The sequence below is a fragment of the Nannobrachium achirus genome, assembly GCF_963921795.1.
Source record: "Nannobrachium achirus genome assembly, chromosome: 7".
In the NCBI taxonomy this organism is placed as follows: domain Eukaryota; kingdom Metazoa; phylum Chordata; class Actinopteri; order Myctophiformes; family Myctophidae; genus Nannobrachium; species Nannobrachium achirus.
This window is the reverse complement of record NC_137816.1, coordinates 8,635,162-8,652,827: the sequence shown is the minus strand read 5'-3', so window position 1 is coordinate 8,652,827 and position 17,666 is coordinate 8,635,162. Positions and strand designations below refer to the sequence as shown.

General features: G+C 46.0%; 2 protein-coding genes across 2 annotated transcripts; both read left to right on the top strand.

The window, feature by feature from the left end:
• Positions 1–8,607: 8,607 nt before the first annotated feature.
• On the top strand, positions 8,608–9,465 carry LOC308288562 (proteasome inhibitor PI31 subunit-like; the record flags this gene model as incomplete). The annotated part of the gene is made up of 1 exon (XM_080730034.1): positions 8,608–9,465. One exon carries the CDS (start codon positions 8,608–8,610, stop codon positions 9,463–9,465), a length of 858 nt encoding a protein of 285 aa, XP_080586160.1.
• Positions 9,466–14,885: 5,420 nt separating this feature from the next.
• Positions 14,886–15,923, top strand: LOC308288561 (kelch domain-containing protein 3-like; the record flags this gene model as incomplete). Its single annotated transcript, XM_080730033.1, has 2 exons — positions 14,886–15,537; positions 15,640–15,923. The coding sequence occupies 2 exons, from the start codon at positions 14,886–14,888 to the stop codon at positions 15,921–15,923; spliced, it is 936 nt and encodes a 311-aa protein (XP_080586159.1).
• Positions 15,924–17,666: the final 1,743 nt, after the last annotated feature.

Sequence of the window (17,666 nt, the reverse complement as noted above, 5' to 3'; positions counted from 1 at the left end):
GTAAAGCCCTGCTTCATCATACAAGGCGACAAAAGTAGTGAAAACAGCAGATCTACAAGCACACAACGCCTCGCAGTGCGAGGCGTTGTGTGCTTGTAGATCGGCTGTTTTCACTAGTTTGCATTTTCTTAAATGATAAATGCAAAACGAACGGTTTTGGACATACAAGGTTTTCACCTGACAACGACGATATCTACATATCTTACATTCAGTGACATATCTGATAAGGCCAATGTAGAAAATGACCAGCCTTTAATTCTTTGCATGCTACAGATTCTACTAGTGTAATGGAGGTTTTTCCCTCAGTGAATATTCAACTTCTGTTTACTTTTTATATCATTAAATATTCATGATTCACCAGGATCCTGGATGGCTTGATTCTAGGCTTAACATAATTGATATCAATATTTTTGTAAAAGTCTATGGGAAGAATGAATGGCCGATATTTTAGTGTCACCAGTAAACCACGCCCCACTGCTATGCCCTCTATAACAACACTAGTAAGGGGCATTTCCTCTGCTATTCATCACAATAGAGAAGCCAATTGTACCTGGGTGGCCATGGCTGAATGGGTTGAGAGGCTGCCTGGGAATCAGATGATACCCAAGTCCAGGACAGCCAGGCAAGGTGGTGTTCAAAACCCAAAAGTCATATTGTGCTTGCTTGTAGAGGCTGAATCATCACTCACCAGCCATAATAAAATATAAAGGATAATAAAGGACCGCCCCGAGGGTCTACTACTCACTAACACAACACAAAGTCCTACATAATCAAAAGAATGTTATGTACTGTATGTGCAGGGGTTCCCAAACTTTTTTGTCTCAGGGCACCCCATAAATATTTTTTTTTAATCCGAGGCACCCCTACATTATAATTTTCACTCCCAGCACCTTATATTTTATAGCATATCGTCGTTATCGGGTGGAAACCTTATATGTCCAAAACCGTTCGTTTTCTATTTATCATCTATAAAATGTACTAAACTAGTGAAAACAGCAGATCTACAAGCACACAACGCCTCGCATCGCAAGGCGTTGTGTGCTTGTAGATCTGCTGTTTTCACTAGTTTTGTGCGACAGGCTTGTATGATTTACCAAAAGACGCACACATTTGAAACTTGGAGATACAAGGTTTCTGCCCGACAGTGACGATATTTTAGTGATTATGTTGCGAGGAAAACGTTGAGATAATCGCCATTTTGGTTAGAACTGACTGAAAATACGTTTGTACTTCAAGTTTAAAATGATACTAAATATTTTTTCAAGTGTCCAAATAAATTCCAAATATTATCATATTATCTCACGGCACCCCTGGACTGCCGACGCGGCACCCCAGGGTGCCCCATCACCCACTTTGAAAACCACTGCTGTAGTGTATGTGTAATCGGGGGATATCTTTAGAAATAGTGTCAAATCCTGGAATAAATTCCTTACCAAAAGAAATCTTCACCAATGTGTTTGTAAAGGTGTCTAGTAACACATCTCACAAAGACTGAAATTCAGTTTCCCTAGGAAAATCTTTGACAGCTAGAGTAATTCTGGGTCTCATTCCCTCACTATACACTATACTATAGGGGGAAAAAAATCACTCAAAAAATATGCTTTAAGTGGGATGTGAGGTGTCTAACTAGGTGTTTTTAATTATTCCGAATCCATTGCAAGCATTTGTTTTGCACCAAAAACATTCCTTGGGCTAGAAATGGACCCCCATACCACTGTGAAAAGTGATGACTCATCACTAAACCATCATTTTATGGGCTGTTTTTAACCCAATGAATGTTTTTTTGTGCAAAACAAATGCTTGCAATGGATTCAGAATAATTAAAAACACCTAGTTAGACCCCTCACATCCCACTTAAAGCATATTTTTTGGGAGTGATTTTTTCCCTTATAGTATAGTGAGTGAATGAGACCCAGAATTACCCTAGCTGTCAAAGATGTTCCTAGGGAAACTGAATTTCAGTCTTTGTTAGATATGTTACTAGACACCTTTACAAACACATTGGTGAAGAAATGTTTTGGTAAGGAATTTATTCCAGGACTTTTTAAGATATCCCCCGATTATAAGGCCTCTTCATGCTCTGCTGGTAGACCACCACTAGCACCTTGGCTTTTCCAATATTGAGCTGGAGGTGCTTGTTGTCTCTACTCACTACACTGCAGAGCTCTTCTACTCGTCCTCCTCATTACATATTCTAGCTTCGGGTTTGTGGAAACCTGCTCAGGAGGATGTAAAGATACCAGCAATATCAACGTTCAGTTTAAAATGGGACACTCTAGTCTACATTCTCACATTATATTTAGTTGCGCGCTGAAAATATCCACAAGCTCAAAACATATCCCAGCGCGACGTATGTATCAGGCGTATAAGAGCTCATACTCGGCGTAGAGTATAGCCTATATTGGGGTCAGACAATATTCTCTGAGCTAGCCTGAGAACAGTCTGCTCATATTGACTGCAATGTTGTCAACCAATCATCAAGGACGATGATACACGAAAGAAGAAGAAGACTGCAGAATGTGCTCCCCCCTCCTCATAACCATGGTAGTCTGTACCAGATTTGAACTGTACAGTGGGATTGCTATACCATACCACCGTAACCTATATATGCACTATATAGCCTGGTAGAACAAAACGAATATAATTTATGTTGCACCTCCAATCCGCCCAATATGCCCAATACAGATCTCTCTATCTGCCAGTCCTTTTCCATTTTATGCCCATAATGGTGAGGATTGGAGCAGCAGTGCGCCCCCTTGAGAACCCTGACCAGTGTTTTGTGCCAAGTGGGGTGCGGATTGGAGAAACGGAGTGCCGATGGCCCGAATCTGTGTGTGTGTGTGTGTGTGTGTGTGTGTGTGTGTGTGTGTGTGTGTGTGTGTGTGTGTGTGTGTGTGTGTGTGCGTGCGTGCGTGCGTGCGTGCGTGCGTGCGTGCGTGCGTGCGTGCGTGCGTGCGTGCGTGCGTGCGAGCGCGTGTGCATACTGATGTAAGGCAAGAATTAGACTTGCTCAGGCTCTCCAGCTATAAGGTAAGGACAGTCCCCCATAGATGACAGCATTGCTGAATCTCTCTCTGTGTGTGTGTGTGTGTGTGTGTGTGTGCGTGCGTGCGTGCGTGCGTGCGTGCGTGCGTGCGGCGTGCGGCGTGCGTGCGTGCGTGCGTGCGTGTGCAATCAGTGCGTGCGTGCTCCCGCAGCAGATGAGGGGAGATTTGTGGGGTGTCAGGGGCTGTCTCTCTCATTCAGCGAGGGGAGGAATGGGAGGAGAATCGCTTTTCATCAGCCAGAGTGGAGGGTCCGTCACAGAGCCCCGGGCAGGATGGCAGCCCTGGGACTTCAGTCTATGGAGATTGTGTCTTTACTCATGTCAGCCCGCCGGCTGGGAGATTCCAGCCTGATTCATGCTCTGTCGCACAGCGGTGTTGCGCAGCGAAAAGATAGCAGGCCCACAAGCTCACAATGCGCTGCATCTGCGGCGTGTTGTGAGCTTATGGGTCTGTTTTCAGTTTTCACTGCAGCCAGTAGCTTAATTGTAGATCTGCTATTTGACGAACGACAAAGTATGGCGCTGGCTTGCTTCATTTCACTTGCCGGCTGTGCGGTCCTCACGTCTAGCACTCACTAGCAGTCTAGCACTTCTGTCCCGGTCTCTCGGGCCTCAGAATTCCTCTGCAAGAAAATGAGGTAGAAGAGAGAGTGAACCGAGTTGCTGCTCTGGGGAGATGTTGTGCATGCATGTCCACAAAACAGATTAAGTATAATTGACTGTGAAAACAGAAAAGAAAAAGAAAACACATACCGGTATCTCATCTGTGCTACCACTTGATATTTCACTACACACTGTCTTAAACGATGAGGTGAAATAAGTAATACATTATTATTTATTATGTAGGACTATATTAGTGACAGTGAGTAGTGGACCCTGCCTTGGAGCAGTCCTTTATTATGAGAGATATTTTATTATGTCTGCATGGTGAGTGATGATTCAGCCTCTACAAGCAAGCACAATATGATTTTTGGGGGTGTGACAGTGTTGCAAACGTCTGGTCACATTAGGTTAGGTGATATGAGTCATAGAAAAGAACAGAAGGTATTAAAAAAATAAAACAACAGATCCATATTGTATCATTATATTGTGCATATGTGTCTGTCTTGTAAATTGATATAGCAGTGACTAGCCTATGGTGGTAACCGGTCACTTCGCCAAAAATCCAACTCACCAAATTGTCCACGCTCATTGGGCAGGCTTGTCAATGCTCCTGGATTCGCCAGGATGATTAGCAATAACATGTACTATGTTAAATATTTTCTGGGGGAGGACCCCCAGATGAGAAGTCATAAGGATGTCTTACTTTGCTTCAGTCATCAAATTTGTACACCTACATTTGGCATTTTAAGGCTGAAATTGTACCCATGCTAGTAAAGCAAGCCTGTTATAAAAGTATCAAACATGCACAAAATTCAACAGAACACAGGGAAATATATCTGTTAAGAAGTTTTGGGGGGAGGACCACCAGACCCCTGTTGGGGAGTTCCACGCACCCCCTGAAAAATAAATCTCCTGCATTCTCCTGGACTGACAGTCCAATGTTGACAACCCTGCTCATTGGCGAGGTGTCCTAGCAAGTTGATTTGGCGAGTTGGATTTTTGGGGAAGTGACTGGTATTCACTATGGCTATGGTGTCACAAATGTGTATCAGTATCTGTTAGCATCCATACAAGAAAGGAGACTTTTCCTCTCCCATACCAGCACTCATGGCTATGTTCACACTGCACCCCAAATCAGATTTTTGCTCTATCCAGATTGGAATCACATTGGTCTTAACAGCAAAAACTGCCAACTTGCGGCTTGTGCACTCATGGCTACTTGTGTGCCAGCACGCAAGTACTGCAATCGGTGCTTAGTATGTGTGGGTACTGTATGTGACGACACTTGGTGACGTCTCTGTGACCTTACATCTATGAATGGACCATTGTGAGTGCTTTTAGTTTGCAATATGCTTAGAAAAGTGCTATAAAATTGCAATCCATCCATTATAGAAAGTAGGCTACTACAATTTTTTTGTTGTGTTGTGACTTTTTCAACTGTTATCGACACTATATGTTTTTAAAGTTTGCTCTGTATGTTTGATTCTTTTCTTGTTTGTTTTTTGTCGCTCGGCTGTACACAACAGTATTTTTTTCTTTTTCATAGTTTCCTGTAACTTGTAACCTTAACTGCGGTGCCGCCTCTGAGGGTGACTTAATTTCCCCCTGACGGCCGGGCTACACCAAGCCGTTTTGCGCACGTCAGCATGCGTATGCGTGCATATGCGGGGCGTGCGCGCGAATGCGCGTTTTGGATAGATCCAATGTATATCAATTCAGCCGGCTACACCAGGCGTACGGATAGCGCGAACCACGGATACGCATTCCCTAAAAATAGGATCGGTTCTATTTTTTAAGCACGCGTATGCGTTTTGTACACAGACTATCTGGTCTTCCTCACATATACCCCCTCCTTGGTGTAGCCTGGAGCGTTTACACATACGCGAGGAGCGTCTTCACGGACAGTACGCGCGTATGCGTGCATTTTTTGGTGTAGTAAGGTGTAAATAAAGGTATATATATATATATATATATATATATATATAAAAAAGTATATATAAATGAATAAATAAAAAACGACAACAACAGGCAATGTATTTTTGCTATGTTTGATTTGTTCTTTTCTTATTTAAATAAAAAATGAAAACTTCCCCATAGGGGTGCTGGAACACCTGCAGCACCCCTAGTTCCCATGCTGTTCCCATGCTCCTGCACAGTGGCCACTGTGCCAAAACATCACATTCACTTTCTCTTTCAGCGGTGTGGAGATGCGCAGAAGCAAAGAAAGTCACCACAGTTTGATTTGATCATTGCTTTAGTCAATTATGAAGGGATTTTAAAAATTAAAACGTCTCCATATTGCTTGGGAAGTCTACTTCACAGAGAAATCGTGGCCTTTGCGATTCGCTAATCGCAGGGATTTCACATCGCGATTTTGGTTTGAAAACGATTAACCATGCAGCACTAGTTCTTTTCTGCTGAGGAGGGGGCGGTGGGGGGCCTTTTTGGTCGGCGGGGCCCTACGCAGAGTGCGTAGTCTGCGTATACGGCCCGCCGGCACTGGGACCAGAACTGATAGATACAGAGATCTCCATGGGCATAAAAGGGACAAACACAAACAGATACAGAGATCTCCATATATAGTCATATCAGTATGCTCATATATGGACACATACTGTTGACACAGACAGATACAGAGATCTTGCCGTGTTTCTGCAGCAAGTTAACTGTCATGTGAAGCAATCAGTGCTGGTCCCCTTTATGCCCATATATGGAGATCTCTGATGTCCAAAATATATGTCCATACTGTATATGGGCCCATGGAGATCTCTGTATCTATCAGTGCTGGTCCCCTTCATGCCCATATGTGGAGATCCCTGATGTCTTCAGTGTCTATATATGCGCATACTGATATGCCTATATATGGAGATCTCAGGTCTTGCCCAAATATGGATGTCCATGATGTCCAACCCAGCCTAGTGGTCACAATATCTATCTCGTGGCTCAAGTCTGCGTGAGATATGAAAAAATAAAGTTTCCCCAGGACTACAGTGTGTTGCCCTGTGGGGTTACCACACTAATAACTAGGTAGATGAAATTCTAGGAAATTGCAAGTGTGGTTGCCTACTTATAGTCTGGATACCAGACACTCCTCTATTGAACTCAATGGACTTTTGGGGTGGAGAGTTTATCTAGAAAGAAACAATAAAGTCGCACTAGTACTAGTGTGTTGCCCTGTTGGGCAACCACACTAATCAGTGAATGCCCATATATAGTCAGATCAACAGTTGGGATCACAGACAGACAGACAGACAGACAGACAGACAGACAGACAGACTAATGAAATTAACTCATAAAAGGTGCCGCTCACTTCACACTGGGTGTGATTATTTATACTCGTCTATCTGTGTTATTTTTATGTGTCTGGCTAACTGCCTCTGTCCCTTGTATGCCTTGTATGCTCATATACGGAGTTCCCTGTTATCAGTATATGGTCAAATGGGTGGTTCTGGAAAACCAGATCTCTATGTATGGGCATGGCGGTCGGATCGGCAGTTCTGGTCGCTATTAACTCATTTAACGCTGATCCCAAGTATACTCGTGAAAAATACTTGAGTATTTAGAGTGCCGATCCCGAGTATACTCGCGTAAAATACTGTATATAGAGTAACGCCGGCACCCTTACCCTATGGTCCGTTGGAAAGTCCTGGCACGATTGGACTCGCCGATTCATCATCATCACGGATCCACGTGCACAAAATAGTAATCCCTTAACATGGAGGCCGACGGTAGATCTCATCTTTAATGTCCATTTTCTCCAAACAACACTTTTAAAGCCAAGGATGGCATTAGATTCTCGCTACAATAAAGTAATAACAATGGCATTAGGAACGGCATGGGGTGACGATCGCTTCCGTTGAATGACGTCATGACGTCAACCCGGAAGTGTTTACGCAATGGACTTCTGGCCTTCAAAATAAGAGAATGGCAGCGTATGGAGCCTGCGAGAGGCACGCTGGACATTTAACCCGTTCATGTCTGGAGCACTAAATGGGTTAATGTTTCTGTAGGGGGCGAAGACTAGTTTTCGGCGGAGGCGACGGAAGCAGACTTGAGCCACGAGATAGATATTGTGACCACTAGGCTGGGATGGACATCATGGATCCATATTTGGGCAAAACCTGAGATCTCCATATATAGGCATATCAGTATGCCCATATATGGACATATAGGCTACTGATGCCATCAGGGATCTCCATATATGGGCATAAAGGGGACCAGAACTGATAGATAGAGAGATCTCCATGGGCCCCATAATGTATACGGTATAGACCAGGGGTCTAAGAGCCAAGAGCCATATTGAACCAAAATAACTAAAAGCAAATCTGTCTGGAGCCGCAAACAAATACAAGCCTTATATAAGCCTTATAATGAAGGCAACACATGCTGTAAGTGTCTATATTAGCTATATTAGCCTACAGAAACTCCTACAGAAACCATATTAAAACAAAAACATTTCCCCCCATCTATTTCCATTTTCATACATTTTTGAAAAAGCTCCACGGAGCCACTAGGGCGGCGCTAAAGAGCCACGGGTTGCTGACCCCTGGTATAGAAATATACTGTTGACATCAGGGATCTCCATCAGTCAGCAGGGCTGACTCGTGATGACATCAGACTGATGATGCGAGTAAGTGGTGACATCAGACTGATGATGCGAGTAAGTGGTGACATCAGACTGATGATGCGAGATAGTGGTGACATCAGAGTGACGTAACATGCTATAAAACTGAAACGCAGTCCCAGCTGTGATCACACTGTCAGTTTGCGCCCTGCTCCAGCAGCAAAGGAGATCTCCACTTCACAAGCCTTCACAGTAAGCACTACTCAGATAGAAGTCACTCCATACCCATTCCTGAGTCACTCCATACCCATTCCTGGATCAGACGGATCATTGGTCATAAACACTTACTTAATAAGCAAGAGGCACCAGAGCAGAAGTACTAAAAACCCAAGAGATGGAAGGACTAGAGGCATTCTATACCACCGTCGCAGGCAGCTTCAGCTGCCCCCAGGACGCAGTGGTGAGTTTCATCCACTGGGCCATCACCAAGAATGGATACAAGTGCATGGGCTCCGGAGACGAGCCGGGCAGCGCCGACCGGAGCTCAGAGCTGCTCCCGGCGGGCTGGAACAGCAACAAGGAGGTGTACACCCTGCGCTACCACGGCAGAGGCGGCACCGGCCGCTACCTGCTCAAGGCCCTGGTTGACTCCGGCGTCGTGATTGTCACCCTGATCAACTCCGACACGGAGCGGGACTCGACGCTGTCGGTGAACGTCGGCGACCACGCGGACGCAGCGCGGCTGCAGTCGTTCGACCACGCGTACAAGGACGCCGCTGGCCTGGCGGAAAAGGTGAGAGCGCAGCTCCTGGCACCTCAGGAGGGGCCGGCCGCGAAGGCCACGACCGAGACGGGCACCATGACGGAAGGACGGCCGTACGAGGAGGACGATTACAGAGATCACAGAGATTACAGAGGGAGTGGTTACTACCCTCAGCCACGGGGCGAGTGGCATCCCGTGCCGCCACAGTGGCCTCCGCGCGTAGGGGGTGCAGATCTGGATCCGCTGAATCCGCTGGGCGGAGGGAGTCTGATGGACCCGCGACACATGATGCCGCCGCGGTACAACCCGCACGCTGGGATCCCGGGAGGGGGCAACCTGCCTCCGGGTGCTGTGCCCCCCGGGGCCCGCTTCGACCCCTTTGGACCGGAGCCGGAGCCCGACCACCTGGCCCCGCCGGGGTTTGAGTACAGCAGGCCAATGCGACACAGGCCCAGGCCAGGACCACCAGGGGGACCCGGGTTTTCGTGAGTCGGGCGCTCGAATCACAGATTTCAAGTATTGGCGCAACCGAGGTCGCATGTCGCCCTGAGGCGTCTTACTAGTTATAGATAGGCTTCACGTTTGGAGAACATATTTGTTTTGTGAGCGTAAACTGTCGCGAGCATGTGACAATTTACAGGGTTTTTCCTTTTTTTACCTAGATTTACGCGCCCAGTATAACATTAGCTGCAACATTTGGCACATCTATCTATCTATCTATCTATCTATCTATCTATCTATCTATCTATCTATCTATCATCTATCTATCTATCTATCTATCTATCTATCTATCTATCGTTATTTATATCAGGTGACGTCACTGAGAACGCTGCTCCTCCACCCATCTTCACCCACCCCCACCCATCTCCAGCCACTTTCACCCACCTCAACTCAATTTCACCCACCTCCACCCACCTCAACTCACTTTCACCCACCTCCACCCACCTCAACTCACTTTCACCCACCTCCACCCACCTCCACTCACTTTCAACCCCCTCCACCCACCTTAACCCGCATACCACATACCTCCACCTACACCCACTTTCCCCCACCTCCATCCAACTTAACCCACCTCCACCCACATCCACCCAGTTTTACCCACCTCCACTCACTGTCAACCACCTCCACCCACTTTCATCCACCTCCAGCCATTTATATCAGGTCGCACTTGTTGATGGTGACGTCACCAAGAATGCTGGTCCCTCATTGGCTAAAGGCGGCTGGCAACACAGACAGATAGACAGATACCGTTTCTGGAAACGTCCGGAAACAGACGGCATCTAACAGACTGCACTCAGTCTAGGTGCCAACTTGTGCCTTGTGCACTCATAGCCAAATATGGCTGGTAATTCGCGTCACTTTCCGCCTTGTTATCAGGTCACACTTTTTGGTGGTGACGTCACCAAGAATGCTGCTCCCTCATTGGCTCAAATATGGAGGGGCGGCAGCCTGCGCATATCGGTGTTGTCAGACATGCATGGTAACCGGTTGTGTTGTGAGTGAGGTCAGACCAGATCTCTGCTCAGCATGTATAAGATTAAGAAAATATTATTTTATTTCACTTCAGTATTAAGTGTCCTAAAGTGTTGAGAGGTTGAGAACTAAATTGTATTACTCAAAAGAACCTAAAACTCTCTCTGTCCCTATCACAGTCCATGTATCCACGATTTTCCTACGCCCCATAGTGCATTGCGCAGACGTTTGCACCGATCTTCCGCCGCCGATTTACAAGCTCACAACGGGTTGCATCTGCGACGCGACGTGAGCTTGTATGTCTGCTGTTAAACCCGGAAGTTTGGTCCTGATAGTCTCCAGTAAACCCCCGGGGAAAATTGTGGATAGATGCAGATTTGATAATGACCCGCCACTCCAGGAAGGAGTGTGGTCTTCCCAGACAAAGGTCAGCTGTTCTGATTGTACATACTTCAGATCTCAATCGAGCCATGACGACCTCTACTGCAAAATTCCCATAAATGGACAGATCCCCTCAGAATCCTTCCTGCCAATCACCAGAATTGTAACCAGCCAGGAACAAGGAGACACATCAGACATACTGTACAAACCAAAGTCTTACAGTCATCAAAAGTTTACCAAGACTTTAACTCAGCCAGGAGAAGTAAAGACAAATCAGCTGACAGGGACGAAAACTCACATCTGTAAACAGTGTGACAAGAGTTTCTGTCACTCAAGTCACCTGAAAACTCACCAGCGTATCCACACAGGAGAAAAACCTTTCATCTGTAAACAGTGTGAGAAGAGTTTTAATCTGTTTGGTAACCTGAAGAGTCACCAGCGTATTCACACTGGAGAAAAACCTTTTCGCTGTAAACAGTGCGGCAAGAGTTTCAGTCGCTTAGGTCACCTAAAGAGGCACCAGCGTATTCACACTGGAGAAAAACCTTTCTCTTGTAAAATGTGCAACAAGAGTTTCAGTAGGTTAGGTAACCTGAAGAATCACCTGACAGTCCACACTGGAGTAAAACCTTTGATCTGTAAACAGTGTTACAAGACTTTTAATAGGTTCGATGAACTGAAGAGTCACCAGCGCATCCACACAGGAGAAAAACCTTTCATCTGTAAACAGTGTGAGAAGAGTTTTAATCTGTTAGGTAACCTGAAGAGGCACCAGCGTATCCACACTGGAGAAAAACCTTTCTCTTGTAAAATGTGCGACAAGAGTTTCAGTAGGTTAGGTAACCTGAAGAATCACCTGACAGTCCACACTGGAGTAAAACCTTTGATCTGTAAACAGTGTTACAAGACTTTTAATAGGTTCGATGAACTGAGGATTCACCAGCGTATCCACACAGGAGAAAAACCTTTTCACTGTAAACACTAAACAGTGAAAACCACCATCTGCACAACGGAGAAAAAACTAGAGCCCGACCGATATATTGGTCAAACCGATATATCGGTAGTTTTTGGACCCCGATGTCAGTATCGGACATCAGTCATTATCTCTTCAATATATCGGTCGTTGTTATAAGTAATATTAGACCACCATTTGATGACTCAGATCCAAAACTTAGAATATATTGTCGTTGCTCGTAAGGATCCATTGGGTTTCATTTAACACTCATGAGTTAAAAATCTTATAAAGGGTCCATTTGGTTACCAAATCTCCATCATTTTGCTGGGGACCACCTGGAAACCCCTCAAGGACCACTGGTGGTCCCCAGACCATTGGCAAACATCGGCATCGGTCAAAAAATATGGCATCGGTCGGGGCTCTAGAAAAAACCCTTTAACTGTAAACAATGTGGTCACGGAACCTTTTTTTTATAAAGTGGATTCACTCACATGTTCCTCCATAGTAGCCAATCAGTCTGGACTTCGGCCCATAGGGAGCGAGTATGAGAAATCAGAAAATGACCGGGCCAATCAGCGACTGCATTTCAACTGAACAGTGAAAAACACATGGAAACTTATTTCTGCTAAATTTTGAATCAGTTTGAATCACATTCCTTATTCAGACTGCATAAAACCAATTTGTTTCCAAACCAGATAGGACATCCATCTGTATTCCATACAGCTGCTAATGGTGAAAAGTAGACAGACAGACAGACAGACAGACAGACAGACAGACAGACAGACAGACAGACAGACAGACAGACAGACAGACAGACAGACAGACAGACAGACAGTACACACAGACGGGACATTATAGTACAGCTGTCTGCACTGTTGGCACTCAACCAGGCGGGGCGTTAAGGTAAGCAAATCCCCTTGGGGATTGTCACTCCCACACATTCTAACAGAGCAGTACATGAGCTCTATAGCAGGTCAGTGTCAGCAGAGGATACTGGTGATACCCAGGCTCTGGCCTTGAGACGGACAGGAGTCGTCCAGCATGTTTAAAGGGAGAGTTAGTTAACGCTGTCTGATTGGTGACTTTCCCAGAATGAATTCTTTGGCTTTTAAATGTATTGTTTCCCACTTTGGTATGCATATGGTAATTTTCACCTTTCCCACAAAGGTCAATGACATGAAGCCAATTTGTAGAATAGCAAAGAGCTGTCCAAAAAATATAAAAAAATTATAAACTTTGAAGCACAGTAAAAATCCTGCTAAAATGTATACATCGCAGAATGAATTATTTGGCTTTTAAATGTATTGTTTCCCACTTATGCATATGGTAATTTCCACCTTTCCCACAAAGGTCAATGACATGAAGCCAATTTGTAGAATAGCAAAGAGCTGCCAAAAAAATCAAAAATCAAACCTCGGTTCGAAGTGAAGCCGTGAACTTTTATTCTATGTGTTCTAGAGTTATGAACTCTGTGATCTATACATTCTTTATATTCTGAATGAATTAATGATTTTATCTGGAGGGCAGAATTGTCATGTGAAGCTTGACCAATCCTCAAAGAATCCAATCATCAGACCGGGACGGACACTACACACATACGTACGTACGAACGGACGGACGGACGGACGGACGGACGGACGGACGGACGGGACAGGACAGGACAGGACAGGACAGATAAAACCTGTTCATTCTGAACTGAAATGGCCATATATGGACATGGGACACACATTTTGCTTTTTGAAAAAGCCTATTCATTCTGGACTGATATTCTGGACGTACGGGACAGAAAAAACCTGTTCATTCTGGACTGGAGTGACCATATATGGACATGAGGTGACATACATTTTGTTTTTGAAAAAGCCTGTTCATTCTGGACTGAGATGACCATATATGGACATGAAACACATTTTGTTTTTGAAAAAACCTGTTCATTCTGGACTGAAATGACCATATATGGGCATAGGACACACAAAGCCACTCATTGGAAGCGGTTTTCACCGCTTCAAGAAAATAAAACCTCGGTTCGAAGTGAAGCGGGGAATTTTTATTCTATATGTTCTAGAGCTATACAATCTGTGTTCTAGATCTATCCACAAGTTTCCAACATCCCATTGTGCATTGCGCAGAAATTGGACGGAGATTCCGGCACCGCAGCCGAGTGTGATCTACAAGCTCACAACGGCTGCATCTGCGACACAACGTGAGCTTGTATGTCTGCTGTTAACCGGAAGTGTGGTGCAGTGTGGTGCAAAACATTCTCCAGTAAATCCCCGCTCCAGTGCGAAGTGAGCGTCTCAAACACGACACACGTTCATATCTCCTTATATGGGCCGTTCTGTCTGTGACGTCAGTTACTTTGAGTGTATTGGTACTGATCTCCATACATGGACATCTGAACTAAACATATCTCCATATATGAAGATCTGAACTAAAACACACACAGTGAAATGTAGGAGCGGTTTGCACCGTTCCAAAATAACGCAGTGTCCCGACCCACAGGGTGAGAACCGCTGCTCTATAGGCACCGCGCAAGCTCCATATAAGGTCAGGTGAGGAGGAAGCAGTGACATCAGTGGTATGACATCACACCTCTCTCTCTGTGAGGCAATAAGGTGTGACGGCACAGGCTGTTGGAATATATGGACTGGACTCTTCAGAGTCTACGGACTGGATAGTTGGAATCTAAGAACGAGTGGTGTCAGCAAGCCACGCTTGCAGAACTGTCACAGATTGTGATATCAGAAGCTTTTCTGCTGGACTGACAGTGAGTGAGGGCTTTCTGTTACGACCGTCTTTGTGAGAAACGCCCGTCGACGTCCACTTGACATCACACAGACGACTGCGTCATTCGGAGCAACGCTTTAATCGGTTCAATCTGAGGGTAGCTTCACGTCATTTTGCAACTTTCACCAACAGATCCAGCTGCCTGTAGCAGACTCTCAGAGGTACCTGAACACTGCCTCTGAGCAAAACCTCCCTGAAACGCTCATTCATTTACCAGTCACCAGTAATCAGCTTCCTTGACTGTCAAGCTCTGTGCGACGCCTGTGCCTCTGAACCCCTAAGTGAGAGCAATAACTTTCTACAAAAAAACACCCTAATGTTCTGCTGGGCGCTACATCTGAGCGGAGCAGGACCAAAACATGGCCGTTATGCCTTCGTTGCAGTGGAGCACGAGGCGTTCTACTTCGGAGGCGACTACGACGACGACGACAAGACTCCGATTCACGTGCACGTTTTCAACACGGTGTCTTTGCGCTGGAGGACGCTCAGAGGAGAGAATCACCCTGAGGTGCCCTCTGGTTGCCGAGGCTGCACAGCTGTGCTGATAGAAGATACCGTCTACATCTGGGGAGGGCAGCCTCGCTGCAACGGGCTTTATGCATTCGATGTGGACGCCCACAGATGGTCCAAACCCCGGGTGTCTGGGACGGAGCCTCCAGAGGGGAGGCACAACCATAGAGCCTGTGTCTTGGGGAAGGTCATGTACGTGCTTGGAGGATGGACCAAGTCTGTATACAACGATGACCTCTACAGGTTGGACAGCAGCACCAGGTGCTGGTCTCTGATCAACACCAGAGGACCTCCACCGACTACGCTAGGGTTCTCCGTCACCGTCATCGGGACAAAGTTGTTTGTATTCGGCGGCTATTGGGGCCAGTGGGACTGGTTCTACAACGACCTCAGAGTGTTTGACACGGAGACAGACTGCTGGCTGAAGCCGCCTTCAGGACAGCTTCTCCCAGAAGAACGTTGTGATCATTCAGCCTTTGCCTACAACGGAGAGCTGTACATATATGGAGGCTCCAACGAGGAGGATGATAGCTTAAATGATCTGTGGAAACTCAATCCAGAGACCTTCTCCTGGAAGAGGAAGGTTGAGCCCCAGGGCAAAGGGCCACGTTCAGGGTCGTCTGGTATGGACTGTTGCATGCTGGGAGATCGTGTCATCCTCTTTGGGGCACCTGCGGCACCCAATGACCTGCATGTGTTAGACCTGAGTCCAAGTCTCAAGACGTTATGCAAGCTGGCAGTTCTTCAGTACGGTGTGGAGCAGTCTGGACTCCCACACGACGTCAGCTGGGAACTGAGAGCCATGAATACCGACAGCAGGGCAGGAGTTTCGGGGAGGCCATGAAGGCCAAGGCCGTCGTTGCCCCTCAGTTTGACCTTGTGTCCCTCCAACAAAATGGCATGACCTGAGGTAGGGGTGGGTGATATGGTGATAATTATCGTTGAGACGATACAATGTCTCCACAATGTCCTTTTCAGAAATATCGTATATATCGTGATACAATTGAGGGAGCCTTATAAAAAATCCTGTTGAACACTTTGTTTTATACCGGACATCTGAGCAAGGAGTCTCAGCCGCGCCGTAATTTACCGTACTGGGTCATTAATAACTAAATAAATGATTTTTATTCAAAAATCGGCAATCGTCTAACCTTCCCTAGTCACCGCTCGTCCATCGATAGCGCATGGCTCCTCTGACATGAAGCGGAAGTGACGTCAGGTCCTTTCCCTGCTATAGCTTCCCAGCGCCCATCCATTTAGCTAGCGAAACTGTTCATATCGACTGTAGAGTCACACTTGGATTATTTGAGCCCACATTTACGTGAACGGATCGTGCACGCGAAACGCACGGGGAGAAGATGCCTCGGCCGAAACCGCCACTCTAAGTCTAGTTTTTGTCAAGTAACTTGAAAAATCACACCCAATGTGAAGTGAGCGGTGTTCGTGCTTGCACAACGTCTTCAATCAATTGGTAATTGGTGATGTAATATGGCTACACACACGCACATTGCTATGGCAAAACGCTGAGGAAAACACATTGCTATGGCAAAACGCTGAGGAAAAGTGGCTACAGATAGTGGCTACAGATCATTGGTGACGTAATATGATGTAATATGGCTACGCACACACACATATTGCTATGGCAAAACGCTGAGGAAAACACATTGCTATGGCAAAACACTGAGGAAAAGTGGCTACAGATAGTGGCTACAGATAATTGGTGATGTAATATGATGTAATATGGCTACGCACATACACATATTTCTATGGCAAAACGCTGAGGAAAACACATTGCTATGGCAAAACGCTGAGGAAAAGTGGCTACTGACACACGCACAGCCACTCTTAGGAGCGGTTTACCACCGCTCAAAAAATATATATATATATTATATAAACTTTGAAGCACGGTAAAAATCCTGCTAAAATGTATTAAAAAATCGCACCCGTGCGAAGTGAGCGGTGCAGAAATATTTAGGGAGTACCAGTAAGACTCCCTAATCGGGAGATGGTCGCTTATCTCCACAAATAGGGCAAAAATGGGTTTTTCCAAAATCTTCCTGATCCATGTTGATGACATGAGTGTAGACATGCTGTGTAGTGATTTCCGTGATTTTAGGGCAAAATCTGTAGAAGCAGTGTCCAAAAATGTGTTTTTTAAAAATCGGCCTGAAGGTGGCGCTAGAAGAGGGCCATGTGAGAAATGAGGGGTGGGGTCTCCGCGTTGCCTTGGCGGATGAATAGGTACCGGCCCCGGCTCTCCCGGACGCTCCTAGCCCGAGTTACGGCATTTTATGTGAGCTGCAGTGGAGGGGGTCCTCCACTGGGGGCGCCACCACTTTTGCATCCGTTCTGGAGCACCAGGAGTGGGTGGTCCCCAGGAATTCCCCGTGAGCAGCCCCGTTGGGGTGGTCATTTGGTCATTTTTGCACATGTGGTCATTTTTTACACCAGGGGTCCTTGGAGGTTGTAGTTTGCCAGGTAAGGAGTGTGTGTGCAAAATGTGGCATGGATGGGGGCAACGGTTGTGGAGATATGAGCAGGGCAAAAGTGTGACGTGTGACGTGTCACTCACGGAGGGACATTTATT